Source organism: Arachis ipaensis, chromosome B09, assembly GCF_000816755.2.
Source record: "Arachis ipaensis cultivar K30076 chromosome B09, Araip1.1, whole genome shotgun sequence".
Taxonomy (NCBI): Eukaryota; Viridiplantae; Streptophyta; class Magnoliopsida; order Fabales; family Fabaceae; genus Arachis; species Arachis ipaensis.
Window position 1 is genome coordinate 58,210,661 of NC_029793.2, and position 26,254 is coordinate 58,236,914.

Consider the following 26,254-nt stretch of genomic DNA (forward strand, 5'->3'; position numbering starts at 1 on the left):
TAATTAATTATATCAATTAATTAATTTAGTTAATTATATTAATTATTTGATTTGATTGGAGTAAATATCGAATTATTTAATAAATAATAAATATGATAACGAAATATATGAATTAATTTAATTAGTTTATTTTTCTCAATATCCTCTATTTATACAAGATCAAATATTTTTTATTCATTCGCTTTCTTTTCTCTCTCCCTCCCTTCCTCCCTCCATTCCCCCTTCTCTCTCTCTCTCGTGTTTAGGTACAATTTTTGTAATTTATCAAATTTTTGTTTCTTTTATCTTTATTTATACATTTCATTTTTTTATATTTTTTAAAATTTTTGTTTATTTTAATTGCTCATTATTAGGCGCACACTTTTTATTTTATTTTAGCTTCTGATTAACAAAAAAAATGTGTGATTTTTATGTTGTTTTTAAATAATCTTACTATAATTTTATTTTTTAATATTCTATTTTGTCATATATATATTATCTTTTTTTTTTGTGATTCACAATTAATATATACATTGTTCGTGTATGTGGTTTATATGTTAATGTTTTTATTGATTCTCTTTATTTTTTTTTTTTATGTGTCTCTTTAATTTGTTGCTCTTTATTTTAGTTATATATATTCATTGATTTTTCTATATTGATGCTCTTTTTATTTGAAATATCATGACAATTTAGAGTGTATGTTGTGACCATGTGATATACATACGTTCATTTAGTGTATCTTTTTAGATTGTTTATGTTATAATGTGTTTAAGGAGTTGACTTAAAATTATAATATGATATATAAATTTATAATATGATTTATAGACTTTTTTTAATTGCTCTTTTTATTTTATTTTTAATTGTTTATTTTACTTTTACTTCTCATATATAGATTTATTATAATTCATCACAGGTTCTTTTTGAATTTAAGTAATTTTTTAGGTTATATTTTACCATTGATGCTTTTATTTTGTTTAGTGTATTTTTTTAGTCTATGTTTAATATAATAATTTGAAAATATCTATTCTATTATGTAAAAATTAAATTTCTGTACTTAATGATAAAACTATCGTAACATGTTTCTGATGGTGTTTTTCGATTTATTTCTTTTAACTCATTAAAATTATTTTATTATAATAAATTAATTATATCAACTAATTGATTTGGTTAATTTTTTAAATATCATACAATTTATTATAATTTCTATCAATCAATTAATTGTAATTCAAATTAAATGATTATTTTGTTACGAAATTATTATTTTCTAATCTATTTATGGGCAATACATATATTAGTTATAATCGTAAAATAAGCTATTTTACATTAAATGACTTATATAATGGTCATCTCATTTATTATCATAAATGCTGAATTAAATAAGTCATTATTACTTTTGATTTAGAATTAAATGAGAATAAAATTAGAGATACTATTTTATTTGGTCTTTCGGGTTTAATGGGTGTGACACTCAAATATAAATAGTGACTTCCGGATTTTGGTCTCCAACACGTCAAAGCTATCTCCGTAACTCTTTTTTCGTAAAAGAAATTTTGATTCAACTCTATCAGAGATACAGAAGGTTTTCAAATAACAAAGAAATGGTCTGAATTTGCACGAATTCTAAATGTTCGAACTTAGGACGTTGTTTCAGTTCGTTGTCGTTACGAAAATAACTCTAATCTATACGTGTCTAAGGACTAGAATAGATTAAATATTATTTAAGTAATTTATTTCTAATATTGGTATTTGATTAAATTAGTTTTAGAGATATTTAAATTGTTGACTCAATTTATAGGTGGATTTGGAGGGATAGGAACAATGACATCTTCCATCAAGATGATCCATGGAGTAAGGAGAAAATTGTTCACTTAGTTCAACATGCTGCTCGCGATTTCTCTAAGGTTGTTACTAACCAAAAACATATTATTCCTTCCTCTTTGCAATATAACTGGTGGGAACCACCTCCAATGAATGTCTGTAAAGTGAACTGCGATGCAAGCGTTTTTGAAAATGGGCAATTAGCGGGCTTTGGATGTATTATTAGAGACAGCATGGGAATTTGGATGAAAGGTTGTTCTGCCAGTATACCTCTTTCTAGTGTTCTCTCTTGTGAGCTTCATGCTATTTGGAGAGGACTTGTTATGGCTTGGGATTGCGAGTGTAAAGAGGTCATATGTGAAACTGATAATCTTGATGCATTTCTTCTTGTTTCGCGAGGCACAACCAGCATGATTACGAATGACTCTGATCTGCTTAGCAAAATCAAAGAGATGCTTCAGCGCAATTGGACAGCTACTTTAGTGCTCATCCAGCGTACAGCAAACAGAGCGGCTGATTTAATGGCTAAGACTGCTGCTTTAAACAAGCAGGTGTACCTAGAGTGGTTACAACCCCCTAATAATTTAGACATTATTATTAGAGAGGAGTGTTACTCTTTCTCTTAGGTGTTTTTTCTTTGTGTTATGTTCAGTCACCAAAAAAATATGGTGTCCCTAAATAACAAAATTTTAAATTCACATATTCGATGTCCGATGTCATTTTCGATGTCCGTATTAGTATTCCTGCATCATACAGTTCCATTCATTTGTGCTAGATTCCCCACGGTGCCAAAAATCTGTTCCTAGCAACATGCAACACCTTATCCAAAAACAAATCATCCACAAACACTGCAACAAGTTCTTCAGTCGTTACTTTTTGTCCATGAATACCAAAACAACTTGTTGCAACTTGAAACAACACCGTCTTCGCTATCATCATCCATGACAACAGTTTCAAGTGAGTTTCTGCCACATACCCTCCCATTGAGAACCCATCATAAGCACAATTTGCAGTACTCAAACTCCAACACTGTTGTCACTTGCACAAAATCACTTGTCAATGAAGGTGGTAACAACAATCCAAGGAACAATAACAGCAACAAAAGACATGTTTTCTATAAGGTGTCTTATTTTGAGACAAGGCCGTCAAAACTTGCTCAAAATTATGATTTTAAGGATACCCATCTCATGAAAGCCCTCAACAGATCTTGCAAAGCAGGGAAGTACAATGAATCACTCTATTTCCTTCAGCACATGGTGAGCAAAGGTTATAAGCCAGATGTTATTCTATGCACAAAGCTCATCAAGGGTTTGTTCAATGCCAAGAAGATTGAGAAAGCAATAAAGGTGATGGAGATTCTAGAGAAGCATGGTGACCCTGATGTGTTTGCTTACAATGCAGTGATTAGTGGGTTGTGCAAAGCTGATAAAACTGATGAAGCAAACAAAGTGCTTGATAGAATGAAAAAGAGAGGTTTCGCACCGGATGTTGTTACCTATAACATACTCATTGGGAATCTTTGTGGTAGAGGGAAGCTTGATTTGGCTCTCAAGGTTATGGATCAGCTGTTGAAGGATAATTGTAAGCCAACTGTGATTACATACACAATCTTGATCGAAGCCACTATTATTGATGGCGGCATTGATGAGGCAATGAAGCTTTTGGATGAGATGTTGTCAAGAGGACTTCAACCTGACATGTACACCTACAATGCAATTGTCAGGGGAATGTGTAAAGAAGGATTGGTTGATCGCGCATTCGAGTTTGTTACGAGTATAAGTACTAAGGGTTGTTCCCCAGATGTGATCTCATACAATCTTTTGCTGAGGGGTCTTTTGAGTAAAGGAAAATGGGAGAGTGGACAGAGGTTGATGGCTGATATGTTTGTGAAGGGTTGTGAGCCTAATGTTGTGACTTATAGCACCTTGATTAGCTATCTCTGTCGCGAAGGTAGAACCGAGGAGGCCATGGATGTTTTGAAGGTTATGAGGGTAAAGGGGTTAACCCCTGATGCTTATAGCTATGATCCATTGATTTCGGCCTTCTGCAAAGAAGGAAGAGTGGATTTGGCTATAGAGTTCTTGGATGCCATGATGTCTGATGGCTGCTTGCCGGATATCATCAGCTACAATTCGATATTGGCGACTCTATGCAAGAATGGAAAAGCTGATGAGGCTTTGAACATCTTTGAGAAGCTTGCTGAAGTGGGGTGTCCTCCTAATGCGAGTTCTTACAACACAATGTTCTGTGCCCTGTGGAGTAGTGGCGACAAAATCCGAGCATTGGGGATGATTCTGGAGATGCTAAGCAACGACATTGACCCAGATGGGATCACATACAATTCCCTCATATCTTGCTTGTGCAGGGATGGAATGGTGGATGAGGCCATTGGATTGTTGGTGGACATGGAAAGTAGCAATTGTAAGCCTACTGTTGTGAGTTACAACATTGTTCTTCTTGGTTTGTGCAAAGTTCAGAGAGTCACTGATGCAATTGAGGTGCTTACCACCATGGTTGATAAAGGGTGTCAACCAAATGAAACTACCTACACATTGTTGATTGAGGGTATTGGTTTCGCTGGATGGCGAAATGATGCTATGGAGCTAGCTAATACCCTTGTTAGTATAGATGCAATTTCTGAGTATTCATTCAAACGCTTGTACAAAACCTTTCCCATGCTTGATTTGTACAAAGAGCTTACTTTATCAGATTAAACCTAAACTATGGGGAATGAAAATGATTTTTCTTCAGCTCAAGTTTAATGTATTCATTGCTGATTTGCAGCTTTCTTCTTGAAGTTTTTAGGAAAGGTATGCTTTACTCCTGATCAGGATGCTGTCATATTTGAATCCTGATGCCCGAAAATGTATAAATTTTGTACTCAAATTATATTGATTAACACAGAAATTAGCTGTCGGAAAATCTATGCTTTGATGTGAGTATCATTAGTTACTTCATCTAAGAACATATAATTTAAGTTTCCGCATTTATTAAGATAACGATTTTGTGCTGAGTTATTAAACTGTTTCAGTCTGACTAGGATGATTGTTAAGTTGATACTGCACTTGCTTTTTTATAAGATCAATAATAGAAGTTGAGCCACTTGCTCTGTTAGTATTTTCCTTCGTCATGAGGTACTTATCAGGATTAGTAGATTTTAACTCTTAAGGGTATCAGGATTAGTAGATTTTAACTCTTAAGGGTAAAAATCACATTATTCTAATGAAAAAAAATGAGTGATTAAACTACAACCTTGAGTAAAATTTTCAACGTACATATTGTATTAGGATTGGTGAATCACAATACCATTTGAACCAATAGCCAAAACTCTTGCATGTTGATGCTTCCAAACCTATATAGGTGCAACTATGTTATTTACTAAGATGAAAAGCGTGCATGCGACACTAGCAGATAGCCAATTGGAACGATAAATACTCTTCATACCAATAGTTCCAATTATATAAAATTCGGCACAGGAGAATCATGCCCCCTATAGACACGTGTCTCAACCGAACAAAAAGTACGTTTGTAGCAAAATAAATACCTGACTTTAATCCAAATTATGTGGTAAGAAATGCTGATAGATAGATAGATAGATAGATAGATAGATAGTATATTTGGCCAAAAGAGAAGAACCTAAAACTACCAAAATCATTAAAAAGTGCTGTTCACTTCATCCTGAATATGCTATCTAAATACTGCACACAAGTCATCAACAAAATTCTGCAAAACTTCAACAGGAAGACTAAAAGAGAAGCAGCACAAGCTTGTGCCAACTTCAACAATAAAAATGATTTCATGGTGCAACTGTAATGGCCATTGGCCACAATGCTCTTGGACCTTGCAGTTCCCAGATGAGTAACTGTCAAAACTTCCCAAACAAGTTTTCCTGCCATTGACAAATTACACAGAAGTCTTATTAGCAAGCCTCAGACATGAAAGATATACATTACACCAGAAAAGGGAGAGAGAGCAATTTCAATGTAAAACCTAGAAACTGGAACGAACTAAATGTTTGAATAACACCACAACAGGACAAGATTAAAATCACGAAAAAGAACCTTCATACTTAAATGGATATTCTTATAACAAAGTGCAACTGCATTTTTTGGAACGCTTTGTATTTGTACACATTTCGGAGCATTTCATTCTTCTATTATCAAAATACTCAACAGAAAACTATAATTTTAGCAAGGTAAGCAGCAGTAATTGTAACTTTTGATTAAAAGAAAAAGGGCAACCTAGTGTAATGCATCTCGAATTATGAAGGGCGGGGACGGACTGCACCCAAGAGTTTTGGATGTAGTGTAGGCAGTTTAACCTGATGCAAGCATCAGTAGTTGATTACACGGATTGAACCTACTTTGGTAATTGTAATTGACTATCAACATCATAGACGTAGAGGAACATTCTAAACTATAAGTGGCGGTGGGGGAGGAAATGCAATTTAGCCACGGTACCAATATCTTGTTTTTCTGTTAGAATAGATAAAAACATAGTTATACCATGATAAAAAAAAAAGCATGTACCGGATGCTCAAATTTATGGAGTCAACAAACATGTTAGATTGAACAGCCATCACAAAAAGACCAATATCTTGTTTTTTTGTTAGAATAGATAAAAATACAGTTACACCATGATAAGAAAAAGCATAAACTGGAAGCTCAAATTTATGAAGTCATAGAACATGTTGGATTGAACAGCCATCACTAAAAGACCTCATCTGATTGGAGGAGGTCTTTTTGCCCATTCCCCAAGTAATACAATGTTCCTTGGAAGCATGACACAATTCCAAACACAGGAGACTCCAAATGTCACAAAGAAAGAGGACTAAAAATCACCTGCGACAGGAATATGCAAACTGTACATGGCTTGTAGAAGCCTTAGAATTCGGTCATTCCAAGCGCACATGTCAATTAACTGAACATGGTTTCCTTTTTCAGAAGATTCCATCTGACCAACTGCTGGTGCAAATCGTTAGCCTCTTCTACCATACCCTCATCAGCAAGAGCTTTAATCAAAGTATAATATATCCTCGCATCTGGCTGGTAATGGTTTCTTACCATCAAATCCAGGGCCTGAATTGCAACATCAACCTTCCTCTGTTTACATAATCCAAGGATCACATATCTGTAAGCACCATCTTTAATCTTTTGTTCTTTCTTAGTCATCAGCTTTAATATCTGTACAGCTTCCTCAAGTTGTTGCAATCGACAAAATCCCCAAGTCATACAACTATGCGTAATTTCATCAGGAGTTATTCCCTTTTTTGTCATTTCACCATACAATTCTTTTGCTGAGTCCATATATCCCATTTTTGTCACCCCATCAATCACTATGTTATAGCTTACCAGCCCCGGAGAAGTAGTGCCTGCCAATAAGTGAAGTAACTCAATGCCCTCATCGATAAAGCCCTCTTTACACACAGCGCGTAGAAGAGTATTGTAAGTTATAATGTCTGGTGAACAGTTTTCTGAAACCATATTAATGTAGATGCTTATTGCACGATCCAGAAGTCCAGATTTACATAAACCATTGAGCATAATATTGTAGGTAACAACTGTGGGTGGACCAGTAGTCTCACTCATAATCCTCAGAATCTCATCAACTTCATCCCAGTACCCATGGTTACTAAGAGAATGAAGAAGAGTATTGTATGTCACATAGTTTGGCTCCATCCCGTGGGTTAGAAGATTATTCAAAATGAAAACTGTATCCTCATACTTCCCTTGTTTAGAAGTAAGATTTGTGAGACAATTGTATGTAATGATATCTGGATAGCATCCTTCCATTGCTATATCTTCAAGTACTTCGAGTGCACGAGCAGTGCCACAGTATCTGCACACCAGATCAATAAGCACTGTGTAGGTAACCAGATAAGGAGGGCACCCTTTCCTCAATTGTTCCTTCCAGAAGCTAATCGCCTGATTGGCATCTTTGCCATTATCAAATATGCAGCGAATTATTGTATTGTATGTAATTGCATCTGGGGAGCAGCCACTCATGCTCATATCTTCAACCATAGCAATTGCAGATCTCAGACGACCTATTTTACACAGGCCACCAATTACCATGTTGAATGTAATTGTGTCAGGAACACCACCAGACATGACCATTATGGTCATGATTCTACAAGCTTTTCCGACTAGACCGATTCTGATAAAGCCACGAATCAAATTTGTACAACATGGGAAATGAGGTATTTGGCCTTTACGTGACATAATATCAATCAACTTTGCTGCAAGCGTTAACTTTCCGCGGCTGCAAAGATTGTGGAGTATCATATTATTGGTTTTTTGATTATTGCCAACAAATGGTCCATCTGGGGACGAAGATGGGGAGTCTATAGACTTGTTTAAATCCACTAGTCCTGTGAATTCACTATTGCTGCCTTCACCGACAGAATAACCTTCAAAGGCCCAATCTTCATGGTCAACTTCATTGACTCGATCAAGCAAAACACTTCCCCGTCGTTGAAAGCTTCTACACGGCAATCCTTTTCGAAGTGAACAATTTTTTGTTGCAACAAAGTACTTGAAATAACAAATTCTGCGTATGGATGGAGATTTCTTCGGCGAACAACAATCAAAAGAAAAGGTGGAACCTGAATTACAGCTATCTTGTCTGATGCACCCACGCACACCAAGCATAAATTGGGAGGTAAAAATATTGTTTCGCAGAGTAATTACATATCCCATGTTGGTTCAGCTAACTTCAATGTACTCACAGATCTCTGTAGCTTCTAGCTCAATCAAGGCCAATAAGCACACAGTAACATCAGGTGCTGAGAAAAACAATTGTGGTCGACCCACATTGATCTTTTACTCTTCTCCACCTGATTTTTAAGAAAGAAAAAAGGGGGAAATGTTAGGATTTGACCCCAAGAAGGCAAGAACTTTGTTAACAATATATAAACTCGAAAAGTTGTAGACAACCTATGAAGTACCAACACAGTCAAATTATGAACTACCTACACAGACACATTCATATATATTTAAAATTGTAACAACTTTACACAGTATAAAAAAAACACTTATCTTAGCATTTCACTGCCATTAATTATGAAAATTTATATTTTATCTCATTGTTATCATCGATCCTTATAACAATTATTTCTATTCAATATAAAGTAGTAATAACAACAGTGCTTTGTTGATAAATTCTTCATATGCAACCAAATATTCCAGGTTACTATATTAGCAGAAAATACCTCAAGATTAAAAAATTGTGACTAAATTGTTTCATGGAAAGAAAAAACAAAAAGCGCATGCATAAATGGAGAAAAAATGATAAGAAGCGACACAAATATAGTAGGAATTATGAGAGGAAAGTGTTACCACTATGAGATTTTGATGTCAAACAGAGAGAGCAAGAAGAGCGCTAGGTTAGGGTTGGAAAATGGAAATGAATACACACAAAACTAGGGCTGCACTTTTGCTTTCTGATGCTTGCAGTTGCGGTGTGCAGAGTGCAGACATGATTTTAGAGAGGTTTAACGTTTTTTATTTTTTTTCTAAAGATATATTTTTTATTGCATAAAAGAACTTTATATTTGGAGTACATTATGTTCTCCCGGAGTACATTATGTCAAGACAAAGGAATTTTCCAATCAAGATGTTAAATAAAAATTATCTAATGGGTGAAGAAGAGAAAGAAAACAATTAAGAAAGAAAGAAGTTCCAAAGTGCTAGTTACTACTGTTCATAGAGAAGGTGGTATGAGAAAATGATGTCGCCGATATTCCTCCTCCAACAATATCGCCTGAAACAGAATTTTTACAGGTTCCTGGCGTTGGTCCTCGAAGACTAAAGCGTTCCGCGCCAACCAAATCTGCCATAGAAGGTAAGCCACCTGAGCACTTTTAATTCTGAAATTGGGTTTGGATTTATCAGCTTCCATGAATTGACTCCACCAATTCCAAGCTTTTAGGTTAGGGTCGCCAGGAATAGTGCTAGCTACTGGGGAACTGTTACAAATTTGAAGAACTCCTGGGCAGAAGACAATGGCATGCATCGGTGTCTCCGGCGCCGATTGACAGCGGGGACAAAGGCTGCTAACATGTGGTAATTTCTCGTTCAATTTTGCTTTAACTGCAATGCCTTCATGGGCTAATCTCCAAGCAAATAATTTGACCTTTGGTGTTACTCTCATTTTTCATAAGGTCTTCCACATTTCTGAGTCTGCATATCGGGGATGGAGTGAATTCAAGTATGCTATACTATACCCAGATTTTACCGAGTACTCTCCTGAGTTGTTATTGCACCATATAATCGAGTCTTCCTCTTCTGTGATAGGAATTTGTTGAATTTGCTGAACTGTGTCTAGTGGGAAGGCTTCCATAAGGAGTTGTTGATTCCATTCTCCTGATTAGCTGTCTAACCTAGGTAAGCGATTTATCTATGCATTCATTAACTACAATGCGAAATGGTGGTTGGTCCCCAAACCATGGGTCTTCACTGATTCTGACAGATCCCTGAATTGAAACTTTGCACTTAACTCCTTTCTCCAAAATTTTCCTTCCTTCCAAAAGACTCTACCAAGCCCAGGATGGTCGATTTCCTGGTTTGGCTTCTAGATAGGATCTGTATCTGAAGTACTTATTCTTGAAGATTTTATAGAAAAGAGAATGTGGTTTAGTCATCAGCCTCCATCCTTGTTTAGCTAACATGGCTAGATTGAATGCCTTTAGGTCCTTAAACTCCATACCCCCGAAATTCTTTTCTCTGGTCATAGTGTCCCAACTGATCCATTGCATCTTCTTTTCATTCTGTTTCTGTCCCCACCAAAATTGCATCATCATTCGGTGCAGTTCATCCAAGAGGGTATCTGGGAGTTTGAAACAGCCCAGAGTATAAATTGGTATAGCTGAACCCACTGCTTTGATCAACACTTCCCTTCCACTAGCAGATAGAAATGATTTCTTCCAATGCGAGAGCTTCTTCGCCACCTTCTCTTTTCTAAAAGCAAATGTTTCTTTTTTGGATCTGTGTACTATAGAGGGTAGCCCCAAATATTTATCCTGCGTCCCAATATTTGGGACTTCCAAAGATGCCACTAGTTCAGTTCTGATAGGTAAAGGGGTGTTTTTGCTGAAAAACACAGCAGACTTGGAGAAATTAATTTGTTGTCCACTTAGTCTGCCATATAGTTGGAGAATTTGGGATAGATTAGAGCAGTTGTATTGGGTAGCTTTACAAAATAAGAGTGAATCATCGGCAAATAGCAGATGATGAATAGTCGGACATCTACTGTTCAATCGCAATCCTTGAAAGAGGTTATTCTGTTCTCCTTTGTGGAGCAGATAGGATAGACCCTCTGCGCAGAAAAGAAATAGATATGGTGAGAGGGGGTCTCCTTGTCTGAGACCCCTACTTGGTTTGAAAAAATCAGTTGGTGTACCATCCACAATAACAGAATAGGATATAGTAAAGACGCAAGCCTTCATCCATTCAATCCACTTTGAGCAAAAACCCAACTTCTTCATAATAAACCACACAAAACTCCATTCCACCCTATCATATGCCTTACTCATATCAACCTTTATCGCCATGTCGTTTCCCCCATGGGTTTTATTCTTTAGAAAATGCATGCATTCATGAGCCACAAGAATGTTGTCGCTAATGAGTCTTCCCCGAATAAAAGCACTCTGATTGTCGCTTATTAACATACTCATAAAAGGTTGAAGTCGATGAACTAGAACTTTCGAGATAATTTTGTAGAAGACTGTGCTGAGACTGATTGGTCAAATTTGATTCATAGAAGTAGCTTGAGTCACTTTAGGTATCAAACAAATTTGGGTGTGGTTAAATCCCTTTAGAATACTGCTGCCATTAAAAAAACTTCTCACAGTCTTGCATACATCCCCTCTAATCCTGCCCCAATAGAACTGATAAAATTTTGCAGTGAATCCGTCGTCTCCTGGGGCGGCTTCTACATTAATGGAAAATGCAGCCCTTTTAATTTCATCATCTGAGACTGGTTTAGTTAGACTCCTATTCATTTCAGAAGAAACTTTGACTCTAAGTTCGGTGAAAAATTGAGAGGGATCTTCTGGATTATTGCTTTCAAATAGATCAACAAAAAATCTTTGTGCCCTGTCGCCAATTGCCTCGGGTGTGGTGCACCAATTTCCCTCTTCATCCTCTAATTTCCATATCTTGTTTCTTCTGTTTCTGGACTGGTTTTTTGCATGAAAAAACTTGGTATTTTGATCTCCCCATTTTAGCTAGCTCACTCTTGATTTTTCTTTCCAGTAGCGTTCCTCACTAATGTAGGCGGCAGCTAGTTCATCTTCTAATAATAGAATCTGTTTTTTGTCTGCTGTTGTTGGGTCTACCTTGGCCACTAATAATAGTGCTTTCAGCTCATCTATCTTCTTTTTAGAGTTACTTGTTCCAGCTGATTGCCATTTAACCAGTTCATGTCTGCACTTCTTTAATTTCTGAAACAGTTGGTACATTGATAAACCTGAAAAAGAAGTCAGCCATGCCTCATATACAATTTTATCAACCTCTGCCATTCCACACCATCTCTCTTGAAATCTGAAGCGCCTCTTGCCCTTATGTGTTGTCTGGTTAGTGCACATCAAGAGCAGTCTGTGGTCTGATCCTGTGTCTTCTAAGTGAGTAACATTGGCCCAAGGATACTCCTCTCTTAGTTTAGGAGATAGGAGACCTCGGTCTAGTCTTTCTCGAATAGCACTATCTTGGCAACTTCGGTTCCACCAGGTAAACTTATCACTATTAAAACCCATATCTATTAATTGTCCTCTGTTGATAAAGTCTTGGAAAGATTGGATTGATTGAGCTGATTTCTCCCTTCTTCCCTGTTTTTCTTGATTAGACAAAATTGCATTGAAATCACCAATTATTAAGTGCCGTTCTCCCCTATTCTCCATAAGATTTAGCAGCACCTCATATTGGTTATTGCGAATGTGATCAGAGCTATGTAAATGTACTGAAAAGACTTCCCAAAGCTGTCTTTCTTGATCCTCTATGGAAAAAAGGATGAAAAACTCCTCAGCTTTTACTACTTCCACCTTTACACCCTCTTTCCATGCAAGCGCTAGTCCACCAGCCGTTCCATTAGGATTCACAGTGAAGATTTTCTGATAACCACAATTTCTCAACTACCTTTCAACATAAGAGGGTTGTTGTTTAATTTCACACAAAAACAACACCTCTGGGGAATGGGAATTCTTAATCCCTTTGATGTTGTGAACTGTCAGGGGTTTCCCCAAACCTCGACAATTCCACATGAGCATCTTCATGGTCCTTGGGGTGCCGCTTTTGGGATGGCACCTTGTAGCCCTTCAGAAACCTCAATTGCATAACTAGTTCCTTCATGGTCTTTTTACTCCAAATGATTGGTTCAATAGAATCCCTCACCTCCGTCCTTCTTGCTAGCTGTTTGATTTTCTTTTTCTTTTTGCACCTTTCTGAACTTTCATCATTGGTTCCCAATTGAAAGCCTCATATTCCTCCTATATTCAACTCTCCCCCAATTCCTCCTAGGCTCTGGTTAGCTTCAGTACCAGATAGCAGTGGTAGGTTTTCCATGTTATGATTCTGCTTTGTGGTGTTATAGGAATTGTGTATAGGTGGTAGATTTGTGTGTTCTTTTGGGGCTATGTTATTGTGAGAGAAAGGAGTATATTTTGGGTTGGATAGTGATAGTTGAGAAAAACTCTTCAATAGGCTCACTGGTGTAGGCTTACTATCTGGGTGAATTGACCCGACTTCCTTTCTTCTATGATTAGGGTAGGCATTCTCCTTAGTTTCATCAATTCTCCAGCCAAGTTGATCTGCCCTTAACTCCTTATTCCATCTTTCTTCCACTTCCTGGTTTATTTCTGAGATCTCCAAATAATTAGCACAGTTTCTAGTTTCATGTCCAATGTGTCCACAAAAGCCACAGTAAATCCCAATTTTCTCATACTTCAGCATGATTTCAAACATAATTTTGTCAGGGCTTGATACCTTAATTGGCTGTCGAAGAGTTTTAGTTACATCTAAGTTGACTCTCACTTTCATAATCCTATCCTCCTTCCCTCTCATCAAGAAGGAATCCACCTCCACTACCTCCCCCAATCTCTGCCCTATCCTCATCGCTGCTGTTCTGGTTTTGCAAAATTCTGGCATTTCCCACATTTGAATCCATACTGAAATTCTTGTATAGTCCTCTTCTTCCACCTTCATATTAGGACTCCACCATTTTAAATGTATCATAAATTGTCTGAACAACCATGGAGACCCCTTTCCACCCGGATAACATCAGCTTCTTTATTAAAGAAAAATTGAAAAATATTCTTTCCGTGTGATTTAACTCGGAATCCTTCTGGATAATTCCAAATTGCAGTAAAAGCACCCTCCATTGTACCACTACTAAATCCCTTATCCGCCATTAATCTCCCTATCAAACTTTTTGCACAAGTTTCAATCCCTTCCCTCACATCTTCCACTTCAAGGTTCATGATCTCTTCCACTTCTTCTCCTGGAGAATTAGGATTTTGAGTTCCACGTACCTCCCTTGCTACCATGTAGAATTTGTGTAGAAGAAGATAGAAGAGTCAAAGGAAAGAAGATCCACACAATGATTTGTGCTTATGACTTACTGATTGAAGAAAAATTTAAGAATCACAAAAAACTCTAGCAGAGTCACAGAACCCTACCAAAGCACAAAAAAAAATCCTAGCAGAGCACTTTTAAAGAGTACGTACTCTCACTTTTTTTATTTTCTTTTTTGGGTCAATAATATTTTACTATTTATATTTTATACTACATAAACTACCAAAAATGTCTATGAATAATTTTGATACAAAATGCATTTGAATTTTATTATTGACAAAAATATTTTTAAATAATTTAAAAATGTGATAAAAATACCTAAAATTTATAAAAATTTGATCTCTATATATATTTTGAAAGTATTATTGATTATTGACAAAAAAAAAACACAAAAAATATATACTTAACAAAAATCTACCAAATTTTAAGAATAAAATATTTTATTTTTCTAATCATACTTGTAAAAAATCGCATCAAAATTCAATTTTAAAAATATTTTTTGAGAATACATATTTAATGTTGGACATTTTTGTCACGTTTTTAAATTATTTGAGAGCATTTTTGTTGATATCAAAATTCGAATATATTTTTGTCAACGATAAAATTATTCGAATGTATTTTTAGTGGTTTACCTTTATATTATAAATGTATTATTATAGATGTCTTAGGTTATAATCGTATTTAAATATTTAATTAGAAGTTCGATCCTTATCTATAAATAATTTTTTTGTGTTTTTTAGATATTATAATAATTAATAAAATCATATTTTATTCTTCCTATTTTTTCCCCTCTTATCTTTTCTCTAAATCCCTAATTCTTATTTTCATAACACGTTCTCATCAAGAATTCCATTCTAGGCTAAGTAATTTTCTTTTCTTCTTCTTCTTGTAGCATACCAAATAATTTTCTTTTCGTCTATGCTCGGGATACACTCCGATCTTATGTGTCACAAGTTCGTTGTTTACCTGGGCTCCGGACTCGTACAACAAAAGTAACGGAAGTTCGATCCTGAATGAGCATAAGTCGTAGAAGAACAAGTGCAAGCCTTATTAGAAGTCAAATTCATAAGGGAGGTAAAATATCCTTTGTAGTTAGCTAATGTGGTCCTTGTAAAGAAACAGAACGGAAAATGGAGAATGTGTATTGATTATATCGACCTCAATAAAGATTGTTCCATAGATCCATACCCTCTTCTCGGCATTACCTTGGTAGACTCAGCTTTAGGATACAGATACCTATTGTAAGAACTGTAATTGTAATTAATTAACTACTTAATTAAAATAATTTAATTGTCTGGAATAGGTTCAAAAATTTAGAGTGTTAATTAGAAAATTTAAATATGATATTTGGACTCAGTAGATTTTTTTGAGCTGAAAAATGTAAATTTTTAAAAAAATTGCATAAAAATATGTATCAGTAAATTAGTATGCAATACCAGCTTAAATCTATCCAGTATTGTGTGAAAATAATAAAAACTGTAGAAAAACTTAGGAAAATAATTACAGTTGAAAATCGGTCACTAATTCTAAAGGTTTAGCCTAAAATTGGGCCAAACGGGCTAAAAATGCTAATGGATTGAACCGGACCCAAGTTGGACCCAAGCCTAACATATATATATTCATTAATTAACCCAATTCAGCTCATAAGTCACACTCAAACACAAGTGTGCAGCTGAAGTGAGGAAGAGAGTAAGGGTTTCAAAATACTATTCACATTTATCTTCATTTAATCATATCTCAAGCTATAGTGCTCCGATTCGCGTCCCGTTTGCGGCTACATGAAGCTCTCGCTGAACCCGTTAGTTTCATCTAACCAAAGTAGTAGGATTTTTGACAATTCTTGCCCAGTTCTTAGCCCTTATGAATTTCGATTTTAAGGTTTAGTTTTTGAATGAATTTTTGTGATTTGGTTGTTTAGGTGCCAACCAATAGTAAGGAATCATTGGATTTCATCTTTAATTTCTGTGATTAAGGTAAGATTTCTCAAAAATCCTTGTAATTTAGTACATTGTGAATTCTAGGTACTGATATTAGTGATATTGGTATGTATAGCTTGATTATTTGGTGATTTAGGAGAGGTGTTGGTGATTACAAAGCTTGTTGAAAGTCAAATTAGGCATTTTGTGCGCGGAGGGTAACCGGTCAAGGTATGATTTTGGTTTTCTCTATGTAATATATAATGTTTCGTGAAACATAGGCTAGTGGACCTTAGGATAGGATTGAAATGGTTGTTGATGATTGTGGATTTGATGATGTATGATAAATTTGATGATTGTGATGATTGATATTGATTAATGATTTTCTGAGAATTGTTAATGATTGTTGAGTTTGATGAGTATTGAGGAGGATATATATGTGTGTTGGTAAATAATGCTTGTGAGGGATTGAAATTATGGAAATTGTTAGAGTTGTATGTTTAGATTGAGATTTATTGAATATTTATTGAGTGGAGAAGATGAAATATTCAGTGAAATGGTTGGAAAGTGATTGAGGAACATTTGGTATGGATCTAGTATGTTTTGGTATTGAATTTGTTGAGTTTGGAATGATTTGGTAGTGGGTTTTGTTGATTTAAAGGACTTATGTATTTTGTAAAAAACTAAAATTTTGATGAACTTCAAGAGTCATAATTTGGACTCCGGACCCTCATTTTGGATGAAATCTAATTTAAATGAAAATTAGGTTTAAGAGGTTTACGATGTTTGAAGAACAGATGAAAAATATTTTAAAACGAAAAAGTTATGGACGTTTGAAGTTTGGTGTCTAAAACTAAAATTTCTGCAACTTGACATTTTTCTGCAATCTGAGATACATGCGTACGTGGCACATTGGGTGCGTACGCGAGCATTCTTCTCTTTCCAGCCCTCCCGCATACACGGCGCATGGACGCGTACATGGCATGGTCCAAATTTGGCGTGTGCGTAAGCACACAGGGGCATGTGTATGCATGACGTGCAGGCAGAAGTCGGCTAATTAAGAAATCAATATAGAGAATGCGTTGAGAGTATAGTTTTTAACCAGCTAAAATCCACCTCGTCAATTTAGAAAAGTTGTCATGAAATTTAGAAATAAAAATACTGGGAGTATGAGTCCCAGGTCATCTTCCAACGAGTTGCAGGAAAGGGTGCTAATTTATTAATTAGGAATTTTCCGAGAGAGTTTGAGTTTGGATAATGAGCAATAAATTAAAGCAATAAAGCTAAGAATTATTATTAATATAAAAAGGCCTTGACTGGGGGAATGATTAATTGGAAGTTCTATCCTTGTTGGGATCTCTTAAGTGTAGTATCAAAAAGGCTGTTGTTTTCACTTAGTTAACCCTTACTAAATAAAGGAAAGTCAAGTGATTGAGCTAATCCTTATTCGCAAATCCTAGTCCTCTCCCTTGGGAAGGTCTAGCGTTAGTAAATACAGAACTAGCCAACGATTTCCAATTTAATCAGCACTTAAGCCTTCTAACTCAAGTGTCTCCTCTTAATCAACCCCCATGTCAAGTTTGGGAATCTACTCCATTGACATGAATATAATACTTGGAAAAATATAAGAAGACATAATAAATTAATTAAAATAAAATAGAGATTGAAAATTAGTTGAAAGTAAAAGTAATCCTCTTCACTAACAATTCATGGAAATAATCCAATTAGAACTCAAAATAAATAAATAAGGATATGGAAGAGTAAGGGGCAAGTAAACAAACTAGAATAATGTCTTCAACAGAGGTAATGATTCTTCAGTTTCCAAAAGTAAAAGCAATAACTAGGAATGTAAAGAGAAACTAGAGGAAGAGTAATTCTCTCTCTAGATTCAGATCTAAACCTAAATAATCCTAATGTGAATGACTGTGTATCTCTGTTTATGCGTCTGTGTTGAGTCTCTGCTTGTTTTCTGGCCTTATTCTGTGTTTCTGGGCCAAAAATTGGGTCGAAACGCGGCCCGAAATCGCCCCCAACATTTTCTGTTAATTCTGCAGATCGCGCAGGTCACGCGTACGCGTTGTCCACGCGTTCGCGTCATTCGGCGATTTTCCTTGTCACGTGTACACGTCGTCCACGCATTCGCGTCATTCATGCAGACTCCAATCCACGCGTTCGCGTCAAGCACGCGCTCGCGTTGCTGTGATTTTCTCCATTCCACGCGTTCGCGTGAGCCATGCGCTCGCGTCAGTGTTCGCTGGTCATCTCCTTAGTTTCTTGTGTTCCTTCCATTTTTTGCAAACTTCCTCTCCATTTTCTAAGTCATTCCTACCCTATGAAGCCTGAAACACTTAACACATGGATCACGACATCGAATGGTATAAAGGAGAATTAAAATATACTAATTAAAGATCTTTAGGAAGCAAGTTTTCAATCATAGAATAATACTAGGGAGGAATTATAAAATCATGCAATTAGTATGAATAAGTAGGTGAAGACTTGATGAAACCATTCAAATAAATACAAGATAAACCATAAAATAGTGGTTTATCAATGCATAGACCCGGTTTTGCTGAAAAATGGTTTTTTCTTTGTTTTCAAGGATTTTCTAGCCTTCCAAACTTCTTTATCTACTGTATAAGATTGTTAACTAGTAATTAGGTCTTGAGACTAATGGAGAAGAGTTAGTGACTTAAATTGGTAAAATTCTGTATGAATTTAGAAGACGAAGACTTAGGTTTTTGAAGTTGTTAGTGGACCATTGGAGTACTATATGGATGATGATTATGCGAACTTAAGAGTTGATGGTAAACTTGTGAAATCAAGGATTAATGATGGTTATGATGAATCTGGGACTCGAAGAGAAATGGTGAATTATTCAATATTGAAAGTGATCATTGAATGAAATATGGATATACATTGTTGTATACTGAGACTGTTGAGACGCTATGCGACTGGCAAGGACGGTTGGTTAATCCCGCTTGTCAAGGTTGCAGCGGCGGTGTAAGGGCGGTGGTTAGTCCCGCTTATATTGAGATGTGAGGTCTGTGGCTGAGAATCTCACTCGCATCCTTTCGGAATCACAAGAGTGCGTCAAGCATTATATCCCTGAACCGTGTGCCGGGCACGATATCCCTGGGGGTTCCCATTTATATTCGTGACCGAAAGGCGACATTCCCATGGGAATGTGTCAGGTTGGCAGTTGAACCGACAATGTGATATCACAGCCAATAGGACAGGCATTCATCATGTGCATTTTCTATATGTTTGCTTGCTTTGTTTATTTACATACTATGCCTAAGTGTATAACATGCTTAAGTGCTTCTTAATTTACTTGCTATACATGACTACTGGTGCTTTATTTGTATGAAATTACTTGTATTTTCTACTGGGATTGAGGAGGCTCGATAGGTAGTGACGATGGGATCGCATGGAGGTTAGGCTGGTGAAGGTTGTGGGACAGCTGTGAATTGATAGTTTAGAAATCCCCTAAGTTAGATGACCTGTTTAAGGATTTTGTTAAATTGTTTTATAAGTTTGAATGTTATGCTTGATGTGAAGTTCTAGAATTGCCTTTGGCGTCCCGAAATCTTATATCTTACATTACTGTGCACTTTTATCTCACTGAGAACCTTAGGTTCTCATACCATATTCTGTTGTTGTTTTTCAGATGCAGGTCGTAACCCACCTCGGTGAGTTGCGAGATGGTAACAGAGCGGAGGATCTTTTATCACCTTTTGTATTTTGGATTATGTTGTTGTAGACTCTTTATCACTTTTTTATCCTTGTTGCCTTAGAGGCTTGGCTTTGAGAGATAAGTTGTATAAGCTGTTTTAACTCAAAAACTCTGTTATGTCTGTATGTAACTAGTCAGCCTAAACTCCGCGGGTTGTGGCTAGTATTCTATGACTATTATGCTTAGATATCTACATATACCTTGTTATCTTGTACCTGTATCTTATCCTTTACGCTTTTAGTTATTGTGTGAATGCTTCGTGCTTTTCTGTTTCTGTTTTGAGCTATAATTCTTCATCGGGCTTATATTATTATTATTATTCCTTTCTATATATACACACATACACACACACACACACACACACACACACACACACACACATATATATATATATATATATATATATATATATATATATATATATATATATATATTATCGTATAAGCCTTAGAATTGTTGTGGCTCTTAGTTATGCTTTGCTTTATGGCATGAGGTAGGGTTTAGGGTAATTTGGGTGTTACATTTAGTGGTATCAGAGTTGTTCATCCTTGATGAATGGTTTTTTGATGGTATAGAATTTCTCAATTGAAATCTCATTGAAGTATAGTTTCTAAACCAACAATAACCCTTTCATACAAAAGATTGTTTGTCACAAGTACAAAACCCTAAAATTATAAACCGAAGTGTTTAAACCTCGGGTCATCTCTCAAAGGAATTGCAGGGTAGTGTTCTTGTTATTGGCCATGGACATGTATATTTTGGGGTTTTGATTAGGAAACAAGGACAGTAAATGATGAGGGAAATCAAATGACAAAAAGGTCTTGGCAAGGTTTGGTGGTCAAGGATCTCTATCCTTATCACTAACCACAATATGAAAATTGCAAGGATTAATCCCACTAAGTCATCCTCTAACAAGTAAAGAAAAGTCAAGCGAGTTATATCAATCCAAGTCCATAGGTCCTAGCTATTCACTAATTGAATTAATGAGAGCTAGAGTTAATGGCTACTAACTATCAATCACTTGGACATTAGTGACTCAAGAATTCCTAAGTTACCTTCCCAAGCCAAGAGCATAAAATTCTACTCTAACATCTTCTCAAGCATTTTAACAAACACTTGGAAGGTATAAAAGGAAAGCATAGTAAACTGATAACAACAATGAATTCTAACTACTATTTATTGCAAGGAATTAACAACAACAATAAAAAAGAACATTATTGACATGAATTACCTCAAATTGAATTGGAAAAAAGTAGAAGAGACAAGAGTAAATCTACAACAAAGCATAGTAACAAAATAGAAGAAACTACAACAAAGGAATAGAAGAATGATGAATGTAACAACAAAGAATTGAGAAGTAGAAGTAGAAGGAAGCATGAATTAAACCCTAGATCTAAGCTTATTAACCTAAACCTAATTCTAACTAATCCTAATCCTAATGTGTGTGAATGATGAAAGTCCCCCTTTGCTCTTCAATCCTGGGTCCTTAAATGCATTTTGGCACCAAAGTTGGTTGCAAACTGGGCCTCACAGCTTCTGAGAACTCGCTGGGCACGTTTTCACTTTAAAATCACGTGCCGGCATCGACGCGTATGCGTACAACACGCGTTCGCGCCCCTGGGAATTTTACAATCCACGCGTGCACGTCTAGTGCACGTGCGCGTGGATGAGCGCATCCAAATCTTTGGCTTTTCCATGTGTTCTCCACTTTGCATTCTTTCCTCTTCTTTCCTTTGTCTATTCCTAGCCTTTTCAATCCTGAAATTACTAGCAAACACATCAAGGCATCTAGTGGAATCAAAGGATGATTAAAATTATCAAGTTAAGGGTCTAAAAGCATGTTTTCACATTTGAGCACAAATTCAGAGAGAATCACAAAACCATGCTATTTAATTGATTAAATGTGAGAAAAGGTTGATAAAAGACTCCAAATTCAACACAAGATAAACCCTAAAAAGGGGGTTTATCAACCTCCTCACACTTAAACCATAGCATGTCCTCATGCTATACCAAGAATGAAGTAAAAGGTATGACATTTATTCAATGGAACTAAACTATATGCAAGCTATCTAAATACAACTACCTATTATGAATATAAATGCTTGGTCAAAACAAATTAACTTCCAAGAGAGCATATGTAAGCATAAGGGCTAAAGCAATATGGATCAAATCCAACCCACAATTGCATTGAACTATAAAGAGGGTTTACAAACTTGCAAGAATAAGGATGATATTGGTGAATACATGTAATTGAGCAATCGAACCCTCACCGGATGTGTATCCGCTCTAGTCACTCAAGTGTTTAGGGGTTGATTCACTCAATTCTCCCCCTAATCATGCTTTCCAAAATTTGTTCTTCATCTAACAATTAACAATTATTCGATGCATGCATACAATTATCATGAGGTCTTTCTCAAAGGTTGTAATGGGACTAGGGTCAAGGTAGGATCATATATGGTTAAGTGAGCTTAAAATTTGAATATTTGATGAGCTTAACCTTCCCAACTAACCTATGATGACCTATACAATTAAGTACTAACCTAACTACCCATTCTTCACTTTTTCACACATTCATGTATTTTTTTTTCATTTAGCAACACTTATGCATTGATTCTTATTGAATCTTACTTTGGGGCATTTTGTCCCCTTTTTATTGTTTTTTCTAATTTTTTTCTTTTTTCTTTCTTTCTTTTTCTATTATTTTTTTTCTTTTTTTTCTTTTTTTGTTTTCTTTTTTTTTCTTTTGTTTTTCATCATTTTTGATTTATTTCTTTTTTTTCCAAACTATATACAAGAATCTTAATGCATAAGGTCTAATAATTGATTAATACATGAGCATGCACTCAATTCCCAAATATAAAAATATAAAGCATCCTTTTATCCCAACCAATGTTCCCAAATTTTTCCAAACTTGAACAATAAACACTCTCATTAGCCTAAGCTAATCAAAGATCCAAACAAGGGACTTTATTATTTTTCGCTTTAGGCTTGTAATATGCTAAAATAAAGAACGATTGGGTTAAGCATAGGCTCAAAATTGGCTAACAATGAAAAGTAAAAGGTAGGCTATTTGGGTGAGTGAGCTAATAAAATAATGGCCTCAATCATATAAATGCATGAATACACCAAATAATGGACATAAAGAATCAAGCAAATCAAGGATTACAATCATAGAAAGAGAATAATTGCACACAAGAAGGGAAAATAAGTGGTTATAAGATGTAACCACATCATTAGGCTCAAAACTCACTTGCTTGTGTTCTTAGCTCAAAACATGTTTCACAAAATATAGAATTCAAGCAAGTTCCATGAAAAATTTTCAATCAATTGGGGTGGTGCCCTATATATAGGTTCTTTGGAAAATTTCATTGTTTGACTAAGCTCATCCTAAATGCAATGTTGTGATTTAGAAGAAAATTCAACTAGAAATCTTAAAAAAAACATGTCTAAATTATGGAGCAAAATGCAGAAAACTAAAATAAAAGTACCAAGATAACAAATATATACAAAAAGTCCAAAAAGTAGTAAAAATAAGGTGCAAGGTACTAAAAGTGGCACGAAATGAAAGATGAATGTCCGAACTTATCATCCAAAATAACAACTCCATCGACGGCGACGACGGTGACCTCCGCACACTTAAAATGAAGCATCGTCCTCGATGCTAATGATCAGGCTCGGAATGGGGGTCAACAGTTGCATCTGTCTGCTGGGTCTCAGGCTGTGGCTCCTCAGAGGGCTGTTGGACCTCTATGGTAGCCTGTGTTTATGGTGGTACCTCTGTCTGAGCCAAGTCTGCCTCATGCTCCTCCTCGTCAGATGCGGAAGAGTTAGGAAGAGGGGGCAACTCAACGCCCAATGCCACAAGCATCTGATCTACTCTGTCCAGACGTCGCATAATGCGGCGCTTACTACGCTCCATGAAGCACAGCAGATGATGTACTAAGAGATATGTCGGCTGGGGTGCTGGTGGTGGTGGTGCTAGAGGTGCTACTGGTGCTGATGGGCCTGCTGTAGCTGAGGAAGGAGAGGGTCCAGCTGGTGCTACTCTGGCTCAAGCTCTAGATGCACGCCGTGATGGAGGCTTCTCGTGCACCCAGTCCCCCCACAGAATGGCAGACTCCTTCTCACGCTCTTTGGGAGGGTGGTGACACATCCTCTGCCTCCCATGGGACACCGGCTAGCTGAATCATCTCGGTGACCAATGTCGGGAATGGAAGTAAGCCACGGACATGTGCTCGCTACATGTATTGCCTGATCAATCGGGAGAAGTATACCTCCTTCCCCTCCATAACACAACCGATCAGGACGAGCATGTCCATCGGGATCTCAAAAAAATGGGTAGTAGGCATGACATAGGTGGCAAAAATCTGTTGCCACGTCCTGGCCTCCCTAGTCAGATGAACAAAATGCATCCCCTTGGGCTTCTTGTTGTCAGAATCCATCACCCAAGGGGTATCTGGAGTGGCAATAACATCCCTCAGAACATCATAATCAAAGGTCATACAATGGATTGCTACCTCTACCTGCTCAATAGCATCCGTATCATCGGTCTTAGGCAAGCAGCCGAGTCTATCTTACATAGCAGCCTTAGTAACTAATACCTGACCTCCTCGTAGGTGGACTGAATCAAGGGTGTGTCGAAAGAAGTTACAGTATAAGTCCTTCACCCATGATGAGTTTATCCTACCCAGTTCCCTATCAATAAAGCCGAGGCCCATCTCCTGAATACGTGTCGTAATGGCTTGCCTCAAGTCAGTTGGGATGGCCAGTTTCCTCTCCATATTCAGATTCTTCTTCTGGTATGTCGGAAAGCGGAGCTCGCAATAGAGGTTAGGAAATCGGTAAGCGTTTGTAGGTGGCAGCTGCTGGTTCACTTTGTCCTCCTCATTAAGAAGGTTCTTGGCATAGTCGTGGTAGGGAGAGAGAGTAGAGGCTTGAGGTTTCTTGCGCTTCCTAGAGGTGACTTTGGCTTTTCTTCTATCGGCCATCCTGAAAAGCAGATATACAGGATATAGACAATTAAGCCACGTAGAGGAAAAAAAAAGCAAGGCATGAAGCATATACAAAAGGCAAGAGGATTGACCTATTCATGAAGTGAGTAAAAAAGAATGACAACTTGGAATGCAAGCAAACAAAATATAGAATTCAAACCAAATGATGCAAACCAAGAAATCATGCAACAATGATAGAATGCTTGCTTGTTAAGCAAGCATAGTCATCATGCCCAAAAGAATATAAGTATTAGTGAGAAAACTAAAAAGAGAGTTAGAATGTTAACCAGGTCAAAAGTTAGAAAACTAAGTCATGTGTTAGTGGCATGACAAACATGGGACTCAACTAAGAGAAGTTCAAATAAGAATATAAGAACAAGCTTACCTACAATCATGAGGATGATGCAGTCATTGATGATGAAATATGAATTTGCATAGAATCATACAAGAGAAAAGCGGTTCATTAACAATGCCCATGGTCACCAAGTATGATGCATATAAGTGGGAAATAAAATAAACATAGAAATGCCAACCCAAGTGAGCCAAGAAATGAACTTGGTGCAAGTCAAGGAAATCTCAATGTCAAAAATGGCCAGTTCAATTCTAGGTAGCACATTTGAAATCAAAACAATTTCTAAAAATTTAGACAGTATTCTGACAGTAAATCGGATGTTCCCGGATAGCAAGTAGCAGCAAAAATAGGGTATATGAATCCAGCAAATAGGTAACAAACAAGATGTAAACACGGATTGCATATACAAGTAAAAGACACTAATGAAATCAGCAGGGCAGCAGTGAAACAAATCTTATAAAACAGAAGCAGCATAGCAGTTACAAGAGTTCATAGAGCATCACACCGCATTATTCAGCAAAGCAACAATATTAAGCCATTCAGATAACAAGAACGGAGCACTTATCAGGCCTAGAATCCTCTAAGCTCATCCTATCTACCTAACAGCATACATATCTATCTAATCTAACATGCAGAATCAATCACTAATCTATCTAATGATAACAACCAAAATTAATTGAAATAGTAAGAAAACAAAGCAGTTGAGGTAAGGGGGTGGTGAACCTGGGATGCAGAAGTAAAACAAAAATGGAGAATGAAGGGGGAAGACAGCAGCGCCTCCCAGTAGTGGTGATGGTGTGGAAGAGCTCGCGGCGGCGCAGTGGGCGTCGCGGCGGCGTAGGAAGAGGAGCGGCGCCGAACAGGGCAGAAGTGAGTGATGGTGGCCGAGAGAGGAAGAA

The 26,254-nt window shown here is 36.5% G+C and overlaps 2 protein-coding genes across 3 annotated transcripts; one reads left to right on the plus strand and one right to left on the minus strand.

Moving 5' to 3' along the window:
* Nucleotides 2,532–4,719, plus strand: LOC107618326 (pentatricopeptide repeat-containing protein At3g04760, chloroplastic). Its single transcript, XM_016320354.2, has one exon. It carries the CDS (start codon nt 2,739–2,741, stop codon nt 4,509–4,511), a length of 1,773 nt encoding a protein of 590 aa, XP_016175840.1. The 5' UTR covers nt 2,532–2,738; the 3' UTR covers nt 4,512–4,719.
* Nucleotides 5,363–9,302, minus strand: LOC107618325 (pentatricopeptide repeat-containing protein At1g08610). Of its 2 annotated transcripts, XR_001615192.2 has the most exons (3): nt 9,135–9,300; nt 6,639–8,632; nt 5,363–5,686 (listed from the first exon to the last, which is right to left on the minus strand). XR_001615192.2 is itself a non-coding variant. In XM_016320353.2 (2 exons), the coding sequence occupies exon 2, from the start codon at nt 8,493–8,495 to the stop codon at nt 6,714–6,716; it is 1,782 nt and encodes a 593-aa protein (XP_016175839.1). In that variant the 5' UTR covers nt 8,496–8,632; nt 9,135–9,302; the 3' UTR covers nt 6,296–6,713. The 2 variants fall into 2 exon arrangements, 1 of the variants encoding a protein (XP_016175839.1); XM_016320353.2 differs by lacking the exon at nt 5,363–5,686 and having other exon boundaries at nt 6,296–8,632; nt 9,135–9,302.

What these genes read in the sequence shown, in the direction of transcription:
- LOC107618325 (XM_016320353.2), bottom strand. Translation starts at nt 8,495, where the DNA reads ATGGGATATGTAATTACTCTGCGAAACAATATTTTTACCTCCCAATTT.
- LOC107618326 (XM_016320354.2), top strand. Translation starts at nt 2,739, where the DNA reads ATGACAACAGTTTCAAGTGAGTTTCTGCCACATACCCTCCCATTGAGA.